This window comes from Lonchura striata, chromosome 2 (genome assembly GCF_046129695.1).
Source record: "Lonchura striata isolate bLonStr1 chromosome 2, bLonStr1.mat, whole genome shotgun sequence".
NCBI classification, from domain to species: domain Eukaryota; kingdom Metazoa; phylum Chordata; class Aves; order Passeriformes; family Estrildidae; genus Lonchura; species Lonchura striata.
In genome coordinates this window covers 108,292,132-108,316,851 of record NC_134604.1, presented here as the reverse complement: position 1 = coordinate 108,316,851, position 24,720 = coordinate 108,292,132, and the positions used below count along the sequence as shown (strand labels likewise).

General features: G+C 35.0%; 1 protein-coding gene across 1 annotated transcript in view; it reads left to right on the top strand.

The window, feature by feature from the left end:
* The window catches only part of CFAP47 (cilia and flagella associated protein 47), a 268,440-nt gene that overhangs the window by 83,148 nt on the left and 160,572 nt on the right, over nt 1–24,720 (top strand). Inside the window, exons 38-45 of the mRNA XM_077781662.1 lie at nt 2,001–2,148; nt 2,797–2,885; nt 4,176–4,259; nt 9,788–9,855; nt 10,740–10,885; nt 15,716–15,818; nt 16,705–16,931; nt 22,939–23,113. Of these exons, the coding sequence (XP_077637788.1) occupies nt 2,001–2,148; nt 2,797–2,885; nt 4,176–4,259; nt 9,788–9,855; nt 10,740–10,885; nt 15,716–15,818; nt 16,705–16,931; nt 22,939–23,113 (1,040 nt within the window). The remainder of the gene's footprint in view (nt 1–2,000; nt 2,149–2,796; nt 2,886–4,175; nt 4,260–9,787; nt 9,856–10,739; nt 10,886–15,715; nt 15,819–16,704; nt 16,932–22,938; nt 23,114–24,720) is intronic.

The window sequence follows — 24,720 nt, the reverse complement described above, 5'->3', positions numbered from 1 at the left end:
AGATTGTAAAAAGAAAAAAAAGGTCAACACTTGTATGAAAATAAACTGTGAAGGAGAAAAAAATTCAAATATAAATGGTCAAATTCAAGAAGATAACATAATTAAAGTGCTCTTTGAGGACCATCAATAGGTCAGTATTAAATTACATGCCTATTATAAATATATGCAAAGGGAACCACAAATAATGCTATGTTTTCAGCAAGCTGTGAGGCTGATTTGATTCCATTTTCTTTGCAATTACTTCAAATATGAGTTATCATATAAATGTAATCCTTGAAAATACCATGTGTTTCTATGAAAGGTCAATACCATGGCTGTTTTTCACTTCACCTTTAAAATGAAACACTCAGAACAAACTACAAAGCAAAATCAATACAGAAGAAAATGTGCAAAACCTTGTTGTTGAGCTGCTTGGCATTATATACACAAACAAATATATGAAAAATTGCATGGAAATAAACACCTGTGGAAATGCCAGTCATGCACAGTAACCTCTGCAGAGTTTATCATAATGTCATGATCATTAAATTAAAAATAGGTTCTTTGAAATTAATAACTTTCTTAATATTCTGGTGCAAGTGTTTAAAAAACTCCTAGAATTGATGAGACATATGAGAGTTTTGCAGGTTTTTCATGTTAGATCATGATGTTGTAGGTGGGTTTGGAAATTATAGTAATGTGAATAACATTCTCAGTATAGCTGAGTGTCTTATGTTGCTTATGGCATCATCAATTCTCCATCTGACATTCCCACTCTCCAGGGCACTGCACTGTGCCTTGCAGACTTGCAGTTCACTACAGGAATAGCATAAACCCCCAAGGTTATAGAATAATTCCATGAGATGAATTTGCCCTCACTTTACATTGACACAACATGGATTAATAGAGATAAAAACTAAGCAACTTTGTGGTTTTGCCACAGAAGGAAAAAATTCAAATCCAAATTCTCAGCTACTGCATGAGTCAGAGGGCAAAGATCAGGAAGAAAGTGCTGTACACTGCTGTTGCCTGTCCTTATTTGTGAGCAGAGCAGACTTAAAACTTGATCCTTAAAGTGGCTTTGGGAGTGTACATCTCAGGCAATTTATTCCTCTGGGTGCCTGCATCACAGCATGTTTTTTCAGAACATTTTGAATGGTGTGGTGACCTAGCAGCCTCAGTCTCTGGGGGACTTGGCCGCTCTTCAGTGGCATAAATGGAATTGTATGGAGGCTCTGCAGTAGGAACTTAAAAACTGTTAAGAGCCAGATTTACAGAATTTCCAGGATTTCATCATCATTATTCAGAATTGACAATTTAAGACTTACTGCCTTCTTAAGACTAATCTCAAAATCAGAGAGACATTTGGAAAGCTTCAAAGTGAGAGCTTCAGGCACTGAAGTTTTCTTATTCTTGCTTCATTGAAGGGCTGATGCAGATGAACTCTAAATGTGTACCTAGTCTAAACTCTCATTCTGTATGGTCTTCTCCAGTTTTCCCATTAGAGAGAAGCTGTTGCTTGTACAAGAGAACTTTGTTTTTTCTCCATCTTAATTACTCAGCTTTCCTAATTATTTTGAATGTTTTTTAAACTAATTTCTTTCTCACTCTTTATTAAGACTACCTAGATCTGTCCCACAAAGTTCATAACAGACTGTCTGACTGTTTAACTCAGAAAAACCTGTTCAGATAGAGGAGCATAAATTGGATCAGTTGTTAACTTAGGGTGATACTCTAATGAAAGAGAACTTCCTGTGCTAGTGTGTGTGAAGAAAAATTAAGCTATATGCTGATGTAAAAAGCAATAAGGATTTAGTATTGTTCTTTTTCTAGATAGTTCTTTTACTAGAAAGTTTGAAAATACTCTTAGGCTGAAGATTATACTACAACAAAATATTTCAGAGGAAACAAATTGCTTCCTTTTCTAGAACTCTTCCCTTACAAAGACTCTGAAATGTGCTCCTGAAATTACATTTCTGAGTAATTTCTGAGCCCTGGTTTTGTGCTTTTTTTTTCCCTAGGAGACAAGGCTTTGTAAATGTGGAATTCACAATTCGTTTCCTGCACCCTGCTGAAGCAGTATTGCTACTGATCTCAGATAAAGTTGGAGTACATGGTGCCACACTGACATTCTCTCTGAAATCTGAAGTTAAGAATATTGATCCTCTTGTAAGTTTATGTGTGTATGATTAATATTGTCACAAAAAATATAACAATAACAATTCTGTACATTATGTCAAACAAAAGGGGATTGAGATACAAATGAAAATGGGAGTTACCATCAGCATTCCCCTTTGACCTATGAATTTTCAGATTTCCAATATTAGACTATGTACATGCAGCAAAAACCCTAGAGGAATATGTAAGATTCCTAAGGACATAAATCACATTTGAATTCTGAATAAATTGTAACAATTTGCACTGATTGCTCTGAAAATAAATCTGGAGCCCTTTCAGCATATGAATGTTATTGGAAATTCTGTTTTGGGGGTGTTCATGTGCTTCAGTCTAGTGATTTCTGATGTCACATGTAGAGGGACCACAAATGCAGAAGCATGTAGATGCTTCTGCATTTGTTTCTGCTTTTTAACCAAAGACTCTGTTGTTGTCAGGTATATCCCAGTCAGGGCAGGTAGTCATGTTTTTGTAATCCACAATCACTGAGCACATCTGGATAGACTTCTGAACTTAGATGGTGCTTATGTGATCCTCTCATTTTTTAGCTGCCCTGACTGTGTTAGGGCAAGAGAAGGTTGGGACAAGGGAAAAAACAATGATAACTTGATTCTTGACCTTGTGGTTTTTGTTCTATTTTAGGGTATGATAAAGTGCAGATCCCCATGTTATGAGCTGAAGAAATTTAACCTGAATGTTACCAATCCCTTCAAAACTGATGGCATATTCAGGTAGACAGTGATATAAAGACAATTCTTTAATGATCATGCTGTTTTATCCACTCTTTTCCATAATTTTCTTCTTCTTCTTAAAAATGTAAAACCTGGAGGTTAAATGATAGGGATTTACATTCCCAAAATTGTTACAAGCATTATGAAGTGGAAGCTATCATAATGAATAAAGAAGATAAATAAGCCGTAATTTAAATCCATCTCAGTGTAATCAGTAACGCTGGAGCTTTAATCAGAGTTGATAAACCTTGCTTATATTTTTGTGTTTGGCTGAGGTCCAGCAGAATTACAAAGAGAAACAAGCCATGTTAATTAATAGTTGGTTATTTTCCCCCAGTCTGCTTTATTCTGCTGTTTAAATTATTAAGCATGCAAAAGGAAAAAAAAATGTTTTTGCCTTGGGGCTTTCATCATTATCAGTTAGTCTAATTTTTAATTTGTATTCATCATAGCTGTAACAACTACAGAGTTAATAATGTTGCTTTCTTTAATACAAAGGAAATAGATTATTGTACCACTTTAAAATCTGTTTATGTGATCAGACTCCATATTTTGTCTTTAGTCTGTAGAACTAAGCATTGGTTCATCTCATTAATTTATTTGGAAGAACCATCTTTCACAGCATTTTAAACTTGTTTTTTTATGCAACATAAATATACATGTTGCAGAAGCTGCAAACTAAGTTTCTCTTTCCCCCACAGAATAGGATTGATGTATACAAATAGTAATAATAACAGCAACAATAACAATCCTGTAACAGGATTATTTCCACTGCTCCAAGCCTTGTGTCTAGGAATCATATGGCTTTAATTAGATTCTGTCTTTTATTTTGAAGTTCTTGAGGTGGTCAGTGAGGCTGCATTAGTCTTATGATTTGGATAACTCCCTTGGAAATTATCAATGAAGTGATGAAGTAATTTAGTTTTATGTAATTTAGTTTTATATAATTCAAAAGCTACTTGACAATTACATTAAGTCATTATCAATTTTGGCATTGACAGTAATCTAAAGTTGAAATTCTTTGTATTAAGCTTCCAGTGTTTTGAACAATCTAGTGTTTCATCAGGGGGTATATTGTTTACTTGCAAGTAACACTAGGAAATGCTAGTTTGATACCAAGGGAGAAGATCTTTTACAGAAAAATTTGGGTTAAACCACAAGTAAAGTATCTTTAATTGAAAATAATAAGCTTCTTTATTGATCCTGCATTTGAAAGGTAGAATAAATTGAGTTTCCTCATCATTCTGCAAGTTAAAAATGCAGTCATTATGTGTGCTTGTCATACTCCAGGGTAATCTTGCTGGAATCCACACATTTGCTCCACCCAGAGAAAGCGTATCAAGCCAGGCAAGTAAAGCAAGAACAAAAGTTTAGGTAAGTTCCAGATGACAATTGCTAACTTTGGCACGTATTTCTATTAATACTACCTGTTTGTGCATGCTGTGTGCTACCTGTTGTAAAGAATTGCAGTTTAGGACATGGAAATACACAGAAGATGCTCAGCCAGTCCCTGGGCAGTGAGGGGCACCCTGGTCAGCTCTGGGGTGTCGTGCTGAGCCTGATGTTCTGTGGTGTCCCTATGGCCACTGCAGCTCAGCCACCCTGGCCATGCTGCCTCACAGGTTCTTGTGATCTGCTCCCTGGCAGAGCATGGGAAGCTGGAAATTCCTTGACTTTGAGTAAGCACTGCTCAGCAGCAATAAAATATCAGTGTTATCAACATTATTCTCATCCTATACTAAAACAGAGCACTTTGCCAGCTACTAAGAAAAAAGAATGACTTCTACCCAGCAGAAACCAGGACATTACTGCAAAAGATTTATAAACAGATTAAAAAATATTTTTCAGTAATTCAATAATCCTTCATTTAATAATTTAAAATATTTTCTGTAGTTGGGAGATATAATTTTTAAAGCTCATTCAAACATTCAAAATCCTGAAACACTTATTCAAGGATTATTGAGAAATATCATAACTACTACCTCGTCAATACTGTAGGTTGAATTGGAATTATAAGGATGTTCCACAGTCTTGTCATGAAATACAGACTGTTTTTCAAATTCCTTTTTAAAAAATTAAAAAAAATCTAAAAGCAGAAAAATAATGAACATTTTATTATTAAGAAAAAATATACACATATTTTAAGTGGAAATAGTTTTCTACAGTGTAATTTATACTACAATTTCTACTAAATTAAAAAAGTGTGTAATAATTGCTGATATAGAAGGATTTTTTAATCATCTTGCATATTTCAGCTTAATTTCTCCACAGACAATCAGTCTAAATAGTGTAATTTTTGTCACACATCCAGACCTGATTCTTACAGAAATTAATTTCAGGGCACCTTAGGTCTTTAGAAATTTCCAGTATTGATTTGCTCCATTTTTACATGTTTCTGTCATCTATGACAACTGAAGCCACCTTAAATACTTCCTTTCAGAAGATCTTTTTCTTGAATGGAATAAACTTCTGCAATCTGTGTTAAAAAAGCAGTGTGTGTACATTTCATGACTGATCAGTAAGATGTTTTTGCCTGCAATAATTTTTATTCTTTTAGTAAATCCAGAAAAAGCCATGTACAAATTAATGCCAATTCTCTAAGTGCTCTGTAAGCATAAAACAGCTGTGAAGTCAGTGCTTGCCCTGTGGGTGATGGTGTCTGTGGGATTGATGTCAGGACCAAGGCATGCACATGACAACTTCATCCCCACATGACCAGCTGGGCTCAGAGCTCCTTCTGCATCCTCATCCTGTGCCTCCAGATATGTCAGAGCCCCTTTAAACCTCCCTGTAGGAAGCTTTGCCTGCCAGGTGACCCTTTTACCTCCCAGCTTTCCCCTCTGACAGTGTCACAGGTACCCCAAATGGTGCCATTCAGGCTGGAGAGGAGACCAACCCTTCTGTCATTGTGATGTGGGTCCATCACAGCGTGGCTGGAACAATCCCAGTCTGGAGCTGGAGCCTGAGGAACTCCTGTGCCCTGCTGGGACACAGCACTGTCTAAGCCCAAAACTCTCACAGCAGCCCATCCTTCAATGGTTGCAGGCAAGACCTCTTTATTCTTGCAGAACTGGATGGTATTTAGTGAGAAGCACTATTTTTTTTTTAATCCACTTGACATAGGTTTTCTTTTAAGTATACTGGGACAAGACTTTTCAAGTTATCCACTTCTCTGTGCTTTTCCAAGCCCTTGACACTTGAATTATTGTCTTTGGTCTACATCTGTGTGCCAGCATGGTCTACTCCCTGTGGGAGAAGGAAAATCAGGTGGAGAGAAGCACACCACATGGCCCAGAAATTTTGTGTAATGGAAAACTACCCATAGCTTTCAAGCATGTTGGTATTTTTAAATTATGTCCATTAGAAAAAATAAGTATCAAATGACTGTAAAAGTTCAAGGTTACATTTAATAGCTAACTTTTCCTTCATAAATTTTCTACTGTAAAACTAGAAAGTGGTAAAGATAGATTTCACTAATAGTCCTAATCTAAGACCATGACTAAGCAGATTATTGTATACAGTGGTGTCCATAAGGCTGGATCTGGATCTGTGCAAAAGCACACATCAATTTGCAGAACAAATTGTGAATTTTGAGAAATATTTTTACATTAAAAAAAGTATTCTAAAGCAAAAAGGGGAAAATTAATGAATGAATTTAAAATCAAGCTCTGCATTGTGTATAATTTCTTTCTGTTAAATTAATTTCTCCTTTTTTTAAAACTGGAGATAACGTCAGGAATTCCAAACAATTTCAATTTTCTGCATTCCATTCTTACACTTTTTATTCTAAGCTGTTTCATGTGCCAAGGAAAGAATTATGTTATGCAGAATACCTTTATTTACTTACTGGAAGAATAAAGAAAAAATTAGGATCTAAAAATGGTGTCTCTTTGTAATTTGAGATACAGCATTAATACCTGCTGTTTCATAAAATAGAGTTTACAAATATGTTATCAGGAGTCATTACAATTCTGGGTAATTGATATCAAAGAAATCCAGCTACTCTAAGCCTTAGTACTTATTTTGGGCAGCTCCTGTTTTAGTTTCTATCCTACCCTTTCTTCAGAAATCATAAGCTATTCCACAGTGTGTGGAAACTGGTGAGTATCTTAGATGTGAATTTTGTGTCCAAATGTTTCAGTATTTTCAATGCATTTCTAAGCAGTTTGTTGTATCCCTTCATTCTAATTAGATCTTTTCTTGCTAAACATCCTAAAGTTGATTGATTAAGATGCTGCTCTGTGAATTTAGGATTTTCTTATGGTGTCTGGCACTTTTTTTTTACCCCCTTGGTAATATATATAATCCAGAGCAATAAGATAGTAAATTCTTCTCCAAATACATATAAGGAAGTAATTATTTTTTTTTTTTTCTGAGCATTTTTTGGATGGGAAACAGAGTTATTGGCTTGTTTGGAGCCTGGCATGAAGAGTAAAGGCACACCATGACAAAAAGATAACTCATATGCCATGATGATGTATGAACACTCTCTGTGTTGACTGCAGAGATGATTTGCCTTTTGATCTGTTTTTTTGAAACACCTGATGACATGGCAAGCCCAGTGGCTTTGTGGTGTTATGTTGGAACCAGTATCTGACTGTAGCAGATACTGGACTCTTACTGGTGCAAAAGTATGGAAGTAGGTTGGAATTAGATGATCTTCAAGGTTTCTTCCTATCCAGGCTGTGATTTTAATCTGAACTGTTTAGAGTAACCCCAGAAAGAATGAATTGGAAGTATTCACACCTCAGCCAAGCAACTGAAAGGTGCCCTCATTAACCCATCCTCACCTGTAACATAATCTTGAGCTTTTTGTTCATTTAATGAACAGTAAAATTGTCTTACTCTGTCAGCAAAAACCCCCAAGCTAAATGAGGGGCAGTTGGAGAAGTTGCTTGGTCTCTCTTTCTTATGAGCTGCTCTTGTTTCCCCCCAGTCCCCTGCTCCCTCTGCTCTAGCCTTAAATATTGAAAGACCACAGTGAGATCTTCCTGGAGCCTTATCTCCTCCAGGGTATCTCTGTAGAAGTGCTCCAGCACTCTGACCCCTTCTGTGGCCCTCCTCTAGGAGCTTCTGTCTTTCTTGTGCTGGGGACCCCCGAGCTGGAGGCAGCTCTGCAGGTGGGGCAGAGCAGGGGGGCAGAGTCCCCTCCCTGCCCTGCTGCCCACGGGGCTCTGGGTGCAGCCAGGACACGTTTGGCTCTCTGGGCTGAGAGTGGACATTGCCAGCTCATCTGTAATCTTTCATTTACCAATATGCCCAAATCCTCCTCCACAGGGCTGCTTTTGAGCCATTCATTCCACATTCTCTGTTGATCCCAGGGATTTGCCTGACCCAGGTGTGGTGAACAGTTTGTGTAGACTTATTTTATAGCAGCTTTAAACTCTTCTCCCTAATCCTTTGCCTTATTCTCTATGTATTGAAAGAGGATGTATTGAACCAGACTTTGAACATAACCAAGCTTCTTACACCTTCTGAACTTTATTCCTTTCAGTTTTATTATTGAGCAAGATGCTATTTCTTTTTGTTATGGAAGAATGAGACACAATGTTCATGTCTTCCACAACACAGGTTTGTTTTCTTTTCCCATCACTTACCTGCAAGTGCTTTGTTCACTGAAGTAAGAAAAAAATTGATATTGAGAGCAGTTCAATACCATGTTAAATCAGTCTAATGAGTTTCTCAGTTGTTCAGATCTGAAAATAGGCCTTATTCAATGTAGAATTCTCACCAGTGAAAAAATGTAATGTGTTTTGTTGTACTATTCTTATTATTTTTTCATACAGCTCTTCAGCTATTTGTTACTTTTACAGTGATTCTTCTGCTATAGTCTGTTTTTGCAAGCAGGATTTGGCATTCTCATCCAAAGATAAAGCATTGAGAGAAATGATATTTTATATTAAATTAGTATTTTTTTCAATGTGAGATACTTATTTGTAAAGTATAGTATAAATAGTATGTTGCATATACTCAGAGATCATTTTCCTTTCTGAAAAATGGTCTTTAAGTATAAGTATTAAAACAAATCTCCAGGGTAACATATTCTAAGAGTTTTGCACGTCCATTTATTTAAGGTTATGATTTTTTCTTAGCCCAGGAAGACTAACTATTTATTTTAAGAGAGACCCAACATCAAACATTGTATGTAGTAATTGTTTGCTGTATGCTGGTTCACCAAATTTTACTGCCAGGGGGAATAACTTTTATGTGTGGATAATCTAAAATCAGAGTTTTGAAACTGTGAAACTGAAGCTGAAACTCACAGTATTTTTTGATACATTATAGTATTGTTTTCAGCATCTTTGAGCTCTGTGCATGTTGTAAATTAAGCAAAAATCTTCTTCCATAAGTGTAACTGCACCATCATCTTAACATCTGTCAACAATGGTGGGAATTACTTGTGAAGAAGAATAGAAAACTACATAAAGTCACACTAAGAAAATGTGATGGTGAGGAGCACAGTTTGTTTTGGGAGGATGAAAGTTCAAAGGAGATTTTGTTTGAAGCTGTTTTTTTCTAGTATATCTGTTGTTTTCAAACACACTTGAAAGGCAATATTGTAATGAGCAGAGTTCAGGTGATTAGGTTAAGATTCATCCCTTTCTCCTTTCTTAGACAAAGCCTTGATTATGTTAGCTTTCTTTTGAATGACTAACATCAATGTTAATTAATATAAGTCATTCCTGTAGCCACCTCAAGTGGATAGGGTGATTTTTAACATTATTGTTTGGAAAATGGTTCCAAAATGTAGTGGTCTATTTGATGGGGTTTTTTTTGTGTTGAAAGCATTTGCTTTTTTGGTATTTATTCATAAAATGGGGAACTAAGCTATCAATTTGTAATGAAAATGTCCAGCTTTAGAATATTGTTTTAGAATATTGTTTTATTTTTTTTCCTTTTAGTTCTGAAAATAGCATATTAAGTTCAAAAAATGGTGGACTGCTTGAAGATTCAAAGAAAGACACTTGCCGTAAGTACCTATGCAATACCTCATGTCTTACTACAGTAGAAATTAGATTATCTACAGAAGCAAGATTTTGACATCTAAGTATGTTCAATAAATATTATTTATGGATATGCTTAGTAGCTATTATTTATAGTTTTCATAAAATGTTGGCCTCAAATTGTGCGTCACAGTCAAAAATTCAGTCTGGAGAAGGTTCCAGGGTGATCTTATTGTGGCTTTCCAGTACCTGGAGGAGTTACAAGAGAGCTGGAGAGGGACTTTTTACAAGGATATGTAGGGATAGAACAAGAGGTGATGTCTTTAAACTGAAGAAAGACAGGTTTAGATTAGATATGAAGAATAAATTCTTACTGTGAAGGGTGGTGAGGCACTGGAACAGATTACTCAGAGAAGCTGTGGGTGTCCCATCCCTGTTTTATTTGGCCAGAGTTTGGCAAAATTTTCTTATGTGATCTCACTTGTTTTTGTTGTTTACACTTTCACATATATTCTTGGGTACATAGTTGCTGCACTGAGAGTGAGATTCTTTGTTCAAATTGCAGTAAATTATACTTTTCCTTCTGATGTGAATAGACTTTTCTTAGAGGCTGTACCTCCTTAAGGAATTTTTAAAGTGAGAATTGGCTATTTTCCCCAGTTTTGTTTCAGTGTATAGAGTAAGAACACAGGTAATTAGCAAATTGTATTTAAATAATACAGCATGCAATATTGCGGCACATCTACACAACTGTAACTGTAAATACTGATTACTGGTTACAGGTGTGCCTTAAATACTGATTGCTACAGGAGGCTGTATACAGTATCTTTTTTTTTAAAACTCATGCAACTACTTTATTTTACAGCCTGTGCTGTTGTATCTAAACATCCACTTAAATCTATTTTGACAGCTGATCAGTTTGGCCTCCTGCATGAGTTCTTCAGTCCAATGGAAAAACTGTTCTTGAGAGGGAAATGTTCTGCAACCTTAGATATTCACTTCCTTCCCTTTCATCAGGAAAAGCGTTACTGCACTGTCATGCTGGTTAATGAAAAGGTATGAATAAAGTGTATGTAGTGTATGTTCTATGTTTATCATGTCAGGTAAGAATCAGGACTTTTGCCAATTGTGCATAAGTAGGGAAAATGAGAGCAGTGCTTTGAAAAGGGACTTGGGGGTCCTGATCAAGGGCAACTGTTTACTGTCCTTTTACACATAATTTAGAATTATATGAAGTGCTGCAGGCAACTTTAACACCACTAAGTACTAAAAAGTAATACTGCAGGGAATATTATTTTGGTGGCTTTTCTAGGCATCTGAGCTTCAAAATAAAAAAAGAAATTTAAATAATTTGTCTTGGCGTGGGTGCAAGAATAATGCATAGGCAGGGAATGGATAAAGACTTTACTGTTCAGTACTTCTCCATGTATTCATCACTATATTTAGGGTATGCTGTCAAAGTAGAATAATAATTTTCTTTCCTGTCTCTTTTAAAATTTTTTTCTCAATCAGAGTTCCATTCAGTACAGACTGTACATGAATACTGACTCCACAACCTTTCAGTTTCTCTTGACTCATGTAGCCTGGGTTTTGCCCTATATACTTAATTGAAATTCAATCAGATCACCAAGATCTGATTTTGATCATATTTCAGAACTTCCAACCTTGCAATCCAGCTTTTTGATGTTCCTGTAATACTTTGTCTCAGTGGTCACAATCTTATTAGTGTCTTTAGTCCACCTTTTCACCTCTTTAACCTGTCTGCCGTGTTTTGTCTCTGGCTGTCAATGTTGTTTCTATAATCTTCTTTTATGTATGGCTGATCTCAAGGCTTGGATTCTGCTTCTTACTTTCTTAACAATGCCTCTGTGTTTCAGCTTCCCCTCTGTGCAATGACATACCTCTGCCTTTCTCTCTGCCACCAGAGAATTTGATGATTTGTAACAATGCATCTAAAACTAAATGACTTTTTCTCCTGCACATTCTCAGCTTCCATATTCTTACCTGCTATAGAACATGGAACTTCTGATGTTTGGTGTTTGTGTGTTTGATGGGATTTTTTATTGCTTGAACATGACTTTGGCTATGCCACAAGGCCAGCTTGATTTTTTTTGTCTTGTTCATAAAGGAAAATAAAACTGATACAATGATGCCCAAGTCTGTCTTTCTGACTACGTCCAGTATTTGAAAATACCGGCTATTTTTAAAGAAAACAAACCAAATGTCTGGACATCTTAAAGGGTGTACAGTTCTCTTGATTTTCTTGAAAATTAGCTGAGATAGAAGAGGAATTTCTGTTTAATACACATTGAAATAGAGAGCTCACACCTTATTGACAGCAGGTAATCACCCACAAAGGGTCCCCATGTCAGAGGTTAACAATCTTTGTGGATGGTTCAGTGGAAAATCAATCCAGTGCTCAGCATCATTAAAAGAGAGAAATTATTAGGGAAGAAATACACATCAACAGCAGTACATTAATAAATGAATTTTAGGTCCATCAGTTTAATTCAGTGAACTATCTAGATGCAGACTCTAGACAAGGAAGAACCTTGCCTACTGCTGTCTGGGAGTAAATCTCAGAAGAATCTCCTTTTACCTGTTACTATTTTATACCCTATAAATCTCTGCTATTGGCAGTTTACCTGTTTGTTGTATTTTTATTAGAAGAAGAAGTCACACCTTGGCTGAGAAGAGTAGGCTCCTGCTACACAAGGAATAGAGCCTGAAAGCTAAATGAAGAAGTGAAGGGAAATTTAGACATGTTAAGGAAAGAGTGTTAATCTAAGAGATGTAGTTAGAGCTGTAGGATGGTCATAGCTCAGGTGGAAAGGGAAAAGTACATTTCTGACAGCCCCAATGTTGCCTCCAGTGGTGATGTAGAAATAAATTTAGACACCTAGCTACTAGTCACTGTTCACAATAAAGGTTTAGGTGACCTTTTCACAGCAGGAAGCAGTAATGCCTCAGAGAAGCTGCTGTTAATCCTGTATGGCAACTTTTTTTGGATCACCTGGTCCTTCCAGCTTAGCTGAGTAGATGTGATGCATTTAAAGGCTCCTAAAAGTGCAAAGTTTTTGATATGCAGAACTTCAGGTTAGAAAAATTACCTCCATCTACTTAACTGCATAATTTGTGAAGAATTGTATTAAATCTCCTAGGGAAAGATGAAACTGCAAGATATCTAACATGATTTTAGGGCTCTATAGTAATGGCACAGGAAGAATTTGGCTTTCTTAAATATTTTGTATATGACTGCAATATTTCAATCATACCATTAACTGACAAAGAAATGCAGCCACCATGTTGTATGATGACCAAATGACTTTATACAATGAAGAGTCTTGCATCATTCAAATATGGACATGTGCTTTATATAAAATCTAACAAATAATTTAATTTAGGATTTCTGTGATTTTTTTTCCTGCCCACCTTTCCTACCCCTTTTTTCCCTTCCCTACAAATAGACCAAACTAGTAATCAGAGTAGATCTGTTCCTTCCTTACAATCAGTAATGGAGGTATTGAGATTTAAATCACTGTACTTGAATCTAATTGGGAATCCTATCCATCACTGCAGCAGCTATATATTTGAAATAACAGGAAGAGGATACACTGATTCAAGGCTTCTGGCCTCAAGGATGTTCCTTATTTTGAAATAATCTTTATGTTAACTTTCCTAAGGTTTGAAATGACAGAACAAACCATTTTGTACATTTCTCAAGGATTTGTTTCAGTTCTTTATTGTTCTTTAAGAAAAATTGAAACAGACATTTTTCAGACTTCTGGCATAGATTTTTTTCATAGAAGACATTAAATATTGTTAAACATAACTTTGTTGCTTTTTAAAAAATATATCTTTGTTTCCAGGAGGTAATTTAAATGTGAACAACGTGGAATTTTTAATGATAATAATTTATTAAATCATAGTTTAAGAGTGTCAGTCCAGACTTTGACAGCTAAGTGTCTGGTATAAAAGTAAATTGTTTATTAAAAGAACACTTTGCTGTCTGTTGCTCTTACTGGCTTGCACAGGCAGCTACAAACTCCTAGTAGCCTTACATTCTTTTGAAACATCAGATAGCAATGGGATTGGACAGAAAGTTCAACAGCTCTTTTATTAACTATTTTCATTAACAGTAAACCCTGCACAATGCTGATGCTGTCCTGTTTGCAGGCCGATGGAAACTGGAAATATAAATCATTAAAACCATGGACATACAAGCTAAACTCTCCAAGTTCAATGAAATACCCATTCTGTTCCAAAAGCTCAGTGGAACAAAACCAGAATTTGCATTCTGTGGAGATCAGAACCCCAGAATTCTTCAAAACAAAGAGGAAATTGGGGAATTTTGTTCCTTCCTATAAGCATATTGATTTCAGCAAGGACAGGAAAAGCAGCTGATAGCAGAATGGCATCCCAGCAACCAGCACCTTCTTAAAATCAGCTGTGTGTGCTGTGAGCTTGTTAAGGGCCCTTATGGAGCCAAATCACTGTGTCAAACAGGAATAATTCCTGTTTAAATTGGTTCCCAGGAGTGGCTGTTTGTGTGTGAGAATCCAATTTTGCTGGAGGTTTCTTTAATCCTTCTCAAGGAAGATTTGTGTGAGCTCTTGAATCAAGGAAGGGGAGAAAATGCCATCAAAGTTGAATATCTTTCCTTCTGCTGGGTCAGAAATATAATTGCAGTGTTTTCAGCCTTAACATAAATATCTGATGAAACTACAAATGAAGGCAAAGGAAAAAACATGGTTTTCCTATACATTTGAGCAGTATTAACAGGAAAACATTGTGTCAGTTGGCAGATGCACTAAATTAGATAAATAAATTATTTCCTTCATATCTGGAATGAAGAGTAAAAGACAGAATACAGGGTGGAGTTTTACAGAATATGGTTTATGGAAATAAAGAGACATAGAATGTGCAAATTATATCAGTTGTTGCAGAGGCATTTAATTCTTTATCTTGCAATCAGTAGAAGCTAAAATTGTCTGAAAAAAATGTGGTAAACACAAAGAAATTATCAAAGCCATATATGCATTATATATGTTAAATTTCCTGCCTAGTTCAGATAGGTGTGTGGTACCTAACTTAGATATTTTTTTCGTTTGGGCAATTCTGATTGTTGGTCTTTCATTTGGAGTACTTTCAGTGAGTTTTCTTCAAAAATACTTTTCTGTCTTTCATTTGTACCTTATTTTTTTATTCCCTCTATAATTCAAGCTGTTATTTCTCTGCTAATTAAGTTAACATTTCCTGTATTAAAAATTACTGTCTTGCTTTGTTGTAGGCCATCTTTATATTTACTTTCAATCTTCTGTAGATTTTCCATTTTTAATGAAATAATCAAAATTTACTAACTTTATTTTTTTTAAAGAGAATTTGTACATGATGCTAATCTGCTTTGACTTACTTTTTTTTTTTTTCTTTCTAGAGAAATGTTTCCGGCTCAAAACTATTGTAAACCTTTTAAAAAAAAAAATTCCAAGTGGTGAAGAGCAATGCAGGTTGCTCATGAACATGTTTAAATATATGTAACTGTTGTAGGTAGTTAGAATTCAAATTTTTGCTGTATTTATTGGTCACGGTACCCTTATTAAGTTAAATTTTATGAGGAGTTTGAAAGGATTCTGCTTTTTGAAATTTCTTGACTTTTCAGATTTAATATTATTAATTAAAGTTAATTTATTATCGTAGCATGGCTTGAAATAATAATTTGCTTATATTTAGGCATAGTTTATAAAAACAGTTCTACATATCTAAATTATTGCTTAGGTCAGATCTGAGATGTCACAAGGATATTTTTGCTGTTAGTTGTAATACTTTGCCTTTTGTTCTGCATGAGTTTCTCTTTGAAGTGTCTGGATGTGTATCCTTGTGTTTCAGATTGGAGACTTTGTGTACCTGCTTGAGGGAACGGGTGATTTACCTCTGTCTTCAGAATTGCCTGCCTTGGATAGTCCAAATGTTTTGCAGGCTACCTCAGAAGGTACAGTGAATAGAAGGGAGAAGAGTAAAACAGAGCAAAAAAAAATTTTTTGTAATATTATTTTATTTATATGGATTTTTCTTAAAACTATTAAATACATGTGGTGAAAAATAAATTGTTTAGAGTGAAGTGTAAAAAATACATTAGAATGAATATATGCAATATTTCTTCTAATGTTTTCCAGTCCAATCTCTTTAGAGCATCAGCTAGTTTTTGGTGATCTTTGTCTTGTATTGTTTTTAACATAGTCTACATAAATACTTTTTCATAATTTTTCTTATTTTCTTCTAAATATAGGTTGCTAGCCATATGAACAGGACAAGTCATCTTTATCTAGAATTTCTCTAGCTTTAAAACATGAGTTTTGTGTACAGTGATGTGATATTCCAATGATATTCCTTTTGTCTTCAAACAGCCAGGGATAAACTGCTGTCCATCCTATTTTAGAATCAGTGTAGCTGCTACTTGAAATAATTTCTGAGTGTTTCTTTTAGAGGAGATAAAACATCATCTAGGGGGTAAAAGCATGGCTGTGTTGTGTAGGTAGCAGAAAGACTTTGGTAAACTTTTAATACTGTCATAATGGTAGTAACACTAAAGTCTGGGATTTTTTTATTAGCTGTTTGTTAGCTCTATTAGCTATATTTTAGGTTGCATTTCAGTCTGCTAATTTTTACTTCCCTATCATGTTGAAAAATAAAATATTATAGGTAATAAATGGCATGTACTAGGTTAATAGCATGGAATTAAACCTTGAAAGAATTTTGTATTCTTATTTTCTTTGGAGATTAGAAATTTTAAATACTCTCTGCAGTTCCACCAGCTGATAAATAAATATGGTGTTTGGTTTTGTCTTGCCCTTTCATTTCTTTGGACTTTTTAACAGATGCAAGCCCAGCACAGCCAGTTTTATATTTGAAATGTGGACTTGGTCAGACTCTGGAGGAGAATCTGAGGATTCCATTGATCAATGAGGCAAGAGAGAGGGCCCTGGCTCTGGCTGCACAGCAGCAGATGTCATCTGTTGAGTATGAAAGGAGATTGATGACTGGGACTCTGCAGAGCAGCAGCGTTCGAGTTGCAACTGCATTGCTGGGGCTGTCCAGAGTAGAGGTGAAAAACATAATTTTCTGGTGCTGTAATTAAATTTAGTTGTCCTTGATTTATAGGGCTGAATTGTTTTTATGTTTCAGGTAATAGTGTGAAGTTACATTTTTTTTCACACATCTGTATTCTGACAATTACTAATCCCAATTCCCCCTCAGGCACTGCAATATTTTACATGTTCATTCTGAAGCTACTTGGTCACCCCATGCTATTATGATGTCCTTCCTTTAAGAAAACTCGACTGCAGTTAAAAAAGTACTAACAATTTACTTCTGAAAAATACCTCTTGATTAAAAAACCTGTCATATTCTATGTAAGAGGTATCTGTATTAGTAACCTTCATTATGCATATTTTTGTAAGAAATTGTTTTTTTTTTTCCCAAACCAATAAACCTTGAGAATAAATGAAGGAGCAAGACAGATGTTTCCTTGTCTTGCAATCAATGCAAAATAGTTATTAAAAGCCTTGAGGTTTTTCTAATAAGATATAGCCCTCTTCTTATGCATCATTCCAACCTATACATATTTTTCTAAGATTTCAACATCTAGAAACAAAAAGTTCTCCCAAGATAGTCCATTAAACAATCAGTTATTACTTGTGAATAAATTTATAATAATGATATTGCCAAATAAACAAGGGCTTTTCCTCATGAGGAATTCCAGTATAGCCTTCTGAGGATGATATCCACACTCTGGGTTTGAATTTCCCTTGTACCCTGATGGTGCCTTGCCTCAGACCACTTGTTGGGCAGCAGTGTTATGCCAACTTTCCAGTTAGACAGTTTCCCAGCTAAGAGGAAAAGAATTTTCCCTTGTGGTTTGATGTTCCTGAATTTATGCTTTTTGTTTGAAAAGTAATAGAAAACAAACAAAATGAGGGAAAATTACATTGTAACTTTCATCTGTTGTGTGTTTGGAATTGGACAGCAATTGTAATCATGTCACTCAAGCAATCTCCTTTGGGGTTATGGCAAATACACTGTTGTGGTAAAATTTTATTGAATTTTCATAATTCAAGTCCCTTAATATCATAGTAACTTAGCAAATACTTGATGAAAAGTCTTAACTGTTCTGAAGCTGTGTGTGGGATCAAGACTGAACATAATGGGAACACTCCTTGCACCACTAGGCATGCTAAGATGCAATATGAGTTCTAAAGCCACATATATTGTGGAAGACTGGAGGATAATTAGCTTAATTGCCTTATAAAACACATAATGGTGGACACTAGCACTGAATGAATTATCATGTGAGAAATGAAACTAATGTGCAGAAAGAAGTATTTTGTTCCATGTACACAAAGTCTTTTACTTGCTTATGACAAATACAGGGGAGAAGTTCTGCTGCTGGCATAGAAAAGAGTTTACACATTAAAAACATCTCAGTATCCACTATGCAGACTTAAATATGAAACATATTCCTAAAAACTTTTTGTAATAAATTCTTGCCAACTATCTGTTTAAAGGTGATAACATAGAAATTCTGGTTGCATTAACTAGAGAAACCTTTTTTAGGGGGGTTGTTGTTCTGCAGTGAAAATTTGAGCTGAAAATTGTTTTAGGTGGTCTAAATTCTCCCTATTCCCCACAATAAAAAGGCAAAAAAGAAAAAAAGCTGATCTACAATGCCTACAGTTCAATTAATTATTTAGGCTCACAAAAATCTTTGGGGCATATGTTGTAGGTTATAGAGAAATCCAGAATCTTTGGAAATCTGTTGTTCTCTTTTGGATTTCTGTTCCACCGTTCTACTTGCTTCCTGCAGGTAGAATCATGTTAGACAATAAACGTACAGAAGAGAAAATACCCTTATATTAGTACTACTTGGTCCATTTTTTACCTGTCAAATTGAAGAATAAATAACTAAATAATTGCATGATTTCCAGTCTCTCTAAACTGCAAATTTTGGTCATGTTTACTTAAGTCACATAGAAAACAGCAGTAAAGGTGGGCTGTGTTTTTGGTGTCAAACTGGATATCCATAATCAGTAGCTAGAGGTGTAATTTTTTACTCAACCCATCTATACACAGCTAACAGTCCTAGGTACTTTTTTACTATGTTTTTGCTGTTTCTTTCTTTTTTTTTTTTTTTTTTTCATAAGGAGCAAAGATCTAGTTTGATTGTTTAAATTATTAGAATTAGTAACAAATAATGATTTTTAAAATATTTTTTCCATAAAATTGTGTTACTCTCTTACCTTGTGAGTGTTTAATTCCTCCTAAAACATATTTGGGTAGTAAGATAATATAGGATAATATAGGAACTCTCAGACACTGTTAAGGTTGGATTTAGCATTATAGTGAATAATTAACAAAGGCTGTTTTGTGAATAATTAGTAATGATGAATAAGAGAAGGGTGAAAGGGGATGTTTAGGTGAACATAGCAAGGGAAGCAAGAGGGTTTTGGAAAAAGATAAGAGCCTGTGAAAGAACATGTTTAGACTGAGGTTGCTTAATATAGTAAATAGAGGAAAGTGAAGAAGAAAAGCAATAACAATATGAGCTTGGGGGAAAGGATGCTGCAGTCAGTGAAGTGAGACTCAAAATAACGCGCCTAGTTTTAGACCCAATTGCTAGATACAGGACTTTTTCTTCATATCTGCCAATAATCTCCTTGTGTAACTAGACATTATGATAGGAAAAGTCCTGTTGTACAAGAATCCCAGAGCTAAAGCTTTAGTTTTGTGCTGTGTCCACGTGTGCCCTCATTGTTAAGCTGTAAAAAGTATTTTCTTAGGCCATTCCTCTTTAACATCTCTCATCTGAGTGTGGACACCACATTTGCCATACTTCAGATGTTAGGACATTGTGCATTTCCTTTCTATCCTGCTGTCCATGTGACTGAGCAACATGGAGTGTTTTTATCTTAGTACACCATAGTGGTGTTGGTGAGTTTGAGTTTTGATAAGGAAAAATGAATGGAGACCTTGTGCACCTGGGGCTGTGGCTTCAGCTGCTCAGCTGATGTGGCAAAGTCTCATCCTGTCCAGCTTGGATCTTCAGAGTTTTTGCTCTTCATAGGCACCCAGAGATCAAGAAGGATTTTTTGTGTTCTTCTGTATGATTATGGAAATTTGTAAGCTCAGTGTAAAGAATCTACTTTTTTAAAAAACTGGTGTGGGTTTTTTGTTTTGAGGAAGAATCATGGTGTCCTTGAGCAAAGAAGGTACTGGAAATAATAAATTGCATTTAATATGTTTGAGTGGGAATGATTTTTTCAGAAAAGGACCTGTGGTCAGATTTCAATTTGATTAATTTACAAGTGAGACCAATGTCTTTTATATTACATCACTTATCTTTTGATATGGGATTAAGAGAGGTGGCAAACACAGTTGATCACAGGGGTTCTGAGAGACCAAGAAAATAAATTTCTTTATTCATGAGAAAAAGTTTTAGAAGTTAATTTCTGGAAGGAAGAAATGGTTCTAAATTAGGATTTGAAGAACAGTATTATGCAAGGAAGGAGAGAGGTGCCTCAGAACCCTGTAACTGAATCTGCCACCCTTTACACATAGAAAGTGCAGGTGGCACATCTAAGAAAATACCTTGGAAAATCAGAAATTCCTTGAGTCTTTCAAGATAAAGTTTAATTCTGATGCTTTATATACCCTCCATTGATTTTTCAAAAAATTAATAGAAGAAAATAATTAATCCTGGGAACTGAATGAACCATCAGGTTCACAAAATAAAAGTGCTTGGAATCTTTCATTTTGCAGTGGAGAGGCCTTAGATCTGCATTGATCATGAGAGTTAAAAAATATTAAATTCCATTTAACTCTCACTGCCCACAAAAATGTTAAAAATTGGAGCAGTTGCAACATTCATCTGAATTGTGTTGACATTTTCTCTTGGAAATGTTAGCCTATGAGGCAGCAAAGTTTAATTTTGTGTGTGGTTGCAGAATTTTCTTTTTCCACTACGTCTCTTATTAAAAATGTTTTATCCTTTACTTGTTTACAAGATGCCAGGAAATACTTGAAATGTTCATAGACTATGTAATAGTAAACGACTGGGTTTTTTTTCCTAACTTACATTTAAAAATGAGATAACATAAACAAGGATCTTGAAAAAAAGCATTTCAGTGAGTTTTTAAGTAATAAGACATTTCTTCAAGATAATTATAATTCAAATGAGTTTAGTACTCCAGGAAAGGTCATCTTACAATTATACTGTCAATTAAAATGTAACAAAACTGTGTAGTCATGTTGGATTTTTATTTCAGTGTTGGAAAATAATCTAGTTATAAAAATAATTTATAGGTATAAATTTATATTTGATTATGCAGAAGATCAAGTCAAATTTAAACTGGTAAATGGATATAATTCTTGTGGTTAGGAACCTCCAATTACAAGTTAGAATTATTTTTTTTTTCCCACTGCAAAATATTCTGGCATTTCATTCCTATCAGAGAGAAGTGGAACTTGCAATTAATATAGCCATTGAATGATTTGTACTTATTGGTTTTTTAATTAATTTTGTGTGCATTTGAGAGGGAGTAATGTCAGAGCCCAGTCTTGAATGATATAAATGAGTGAATAATGAGCTCAGATTTTCAACTCGCATAACAATTCTTCCGGTTCCTTCTGTAAATTATATTTGCACAAGGTTGTGCAAATACAGTAGTACAAGAACTATCCTGAGAATTTGGTTTGGTGTGAATTTTTTAGGCAAATACATGTGTCCAGTTGCTCTTCATAGAACAAGAATTTTGAGTAATTATCTCTTTCTATATTTATTATGCCATAAAAAACTTTATTAATAGCTAAACCTTAACAGGTTTCCCATGTCCATACGTACTTTTTGTTTAACACTGTATTGTCACTGTGGAAAGATAGATTAATGCTCAAAACAAAGCAATGTCAGAGTGTGGGTCTGCTTTCTAAAACCAGCAAGGGAATGTGGAATTTGTATTAAAATGAGGGAAAAAAAGCAAACAAAAAAAACTCATCACCAACCCAATGCAAAACCCAAGAAGTCTAGTTGATTTAAACAGTAAATTGACCATCTTACACCTAATGGTGATCTTTCAGAAACAACTGCTTTTCCTTTTAAATTGAGTTTTTGAATTCCCACAATGGATATGCATTCCTTGGCCTACTAAAATATGTACTGTGATACCTGCAGTCCTGGCAGTATTTTAAAGCAAAAGACTTTGAGAATAAACCAGTTTTCTTAGCAAAACATGAATATTTCCATCTTTATCTCTGTCCTAGATTTGCTTCAAGATAATTCACAGCAGTCATTAATTCAAAGCCTTGTCTGTAACAAAGACATTACTTTGTTTAAAATTTGTTCAGCTTACAATTACTCTTGAGCATTGAAATTATGGTGTGTTATTGGATTGAAAATGGCAATTTTGAGCAAGTAGTGTATTAAATTATTGCAGGAGTCAAATTAAGTTCATTAATAGGTTCAGATGCCTGTATTGAGCTTGCCTTAATATACTGTTCTAATCCTTTACTAATATGTTTCATGCTGTTGATTAGCAATGCTTTTTACCAAGAGGAGGAGCTAAATTGTCCCTAGAATTGATTCTAAATGCCCATATTTCGAAAATACATTTTCAGCATTAAAATATCAGTTAGCTAATAGTTATCCCTTGTCAGAAAGGAAAATAACTTTTATTTTTCATGCTTCTTATTACTCAGAAACTTTATGAAGTAGGAGAAGAAGCATCTTTCTAGCACTGATACAAAATATTTTTCTTTATATGTTTTTTTTTCCCCTTTTCTTGCCTTTCCTGCATATGCATTAAGGCTAGCAGAGATTATTTCTGGGTAGGCTATGGTTTTACTGTAGATTTCAAAATGCATTATTCTTAAAATGTTTCAGATGCATGATGTCTAAAAGTATCTTAGAAGTCAGTTTTTATTTGGAAGGATCGCTCAAAATTGCTATGCAAGTTTCTTAATTACCAATTCAGTTTTAGAATTGAGCCCGTACAGTTTTGCATTTTTCAACCTGAAAATTGAATATGATTGCTCAGCTGGATACATTATTGCTTCACTTGCAGAGACGTGCACTTCTGGAACCTCGCAGGCACCCCTCCGAGCTGAAGTACGTGGATTACAGTGTAGAAGTGAGCATGAACAACCTCTTTGAAGTTCCCAAAAAGTTCTCTATTCCAGTGTTATCTTCAACCAGAGTTAATTTGGACACTTCATTAGTCTCTACATCTCAGAAAACAGGTAATAGTCTTAAAGGTGATGAATTTGACTGTATGCTTTTGCCAAGATAATCCTTAAGGCTTTCCTGAGTAGATCAAGAAAATTATCTTTCTTTCCTTTCTACTATTGAACAACTTTGCCTTTCTTGTCAGTACCTAAGTTCTAAATATTAGCTCAAGCCAATGCTTTCCCCTTGCCATTGGTTTATTGATTTTCTCAAAGGCACACAAGCACAGGAGACTTGCTCTAAAAGACAAATTAATATGATCTGTTATCTGACAGCTCCTGAATTTATGCTTCCTTCCCATTTCTCCCTTCCACTTCTCATCCAGCACTGATCTGTGTTCAAATTGTGCCACTCATATCACATCTCTTTTCTTGTTTGCCCTCCTCAGTCAGCCAGAGGGAGATTTCAGCTAATGGTGTCCCTCATCCATGAACAGTTCTGCATTACCTTTCAGAGTGCTCTTGCCATCTTTGTCAGTGTCGTCTCTAATTTTTCTAGTATCTTGAATTTTATACAGAAAGCCTGTTTTTTTTTTTTTTTTTTTTTTTTTAATGCTGTATTTAAACCTGTAAAGTACTTGGGTTGCATTTCTTAAAAAAAACTCACAAGCAACTTGAGCTATTGAGAGAGCTGAAGTCTGGAGAAAAGGAGTCTCAGGGGGAGCTTCATGCAAATTTGTAGAAACTTGAATTATACACAGTCAATATCTAGTTTTGTTTCACCAGTTCTTAATCAACGGAGTCCTTCTGCATATTTTTGCAGTTCACTTTTCCAAGTGTCACTGGAATCAGTTGTGCTTTCATGTGTTTGTTTTGACACTCAATGTATATCGTGGTTTTGTTTATTCTATTCTGGAATAATAAAAATAATCTATTTTTTCTGAGGAGTCTTTATTACAGATACTTGAAATAGAATTTACCTGCTATAAAACATTTTAGGGTGTGTTTTAAGGAAGATGGCAGCAGTAGTTATGGCAGTTTTAGAAGCAGGGTTGGTGAGGGACTACAGGATGAGCAGTCAGTAGAAGCTGTAGAACAGATGTGACACCAAAGGCTGGAACACCTCACGTGTGACAGGATATTTAAATCCTAGTTGAAACTCTTTCATTGTCAAGTTAATAACAATGTGTTTGTGTCATAATTACTGTAGAGGTGAACTAAAAATAGTCAATGGCTTTGTTGAGTGTTTTAAGAGATTCTTTGGAGTACACTGTAGAAGAGTAGAAGGAGGAAAGAGACCCAACTCTGCATGTACAGATCTGATGTCCTGACAGGATCTCCATCATGGTCTCACAGCAAAGGTTCTTAACTAACCAGTTGGCAGATCACTGTTGCTTAGCAACTGCTCAAATGTTTTTAGCAAATTATTTTAAATGTGAATGGGTTTATCTGAAAAATTTAGAATATTAATTGCATTGTATTCACTACAAAAATGTAGTGAATAAATGACATTATAGTAAATAATGTAGGAAATTAAAGACTTCTATAATATATATGATAATAAATTATATACTGTAATAAATTACAGTAAGGAAGTAGTTATTTACTCTTAGATCATGTTGCTTCTTTTTCATCAAATGATATTAAATACTTGAAAGAGGAGAGTAATCAATGTAAAATCA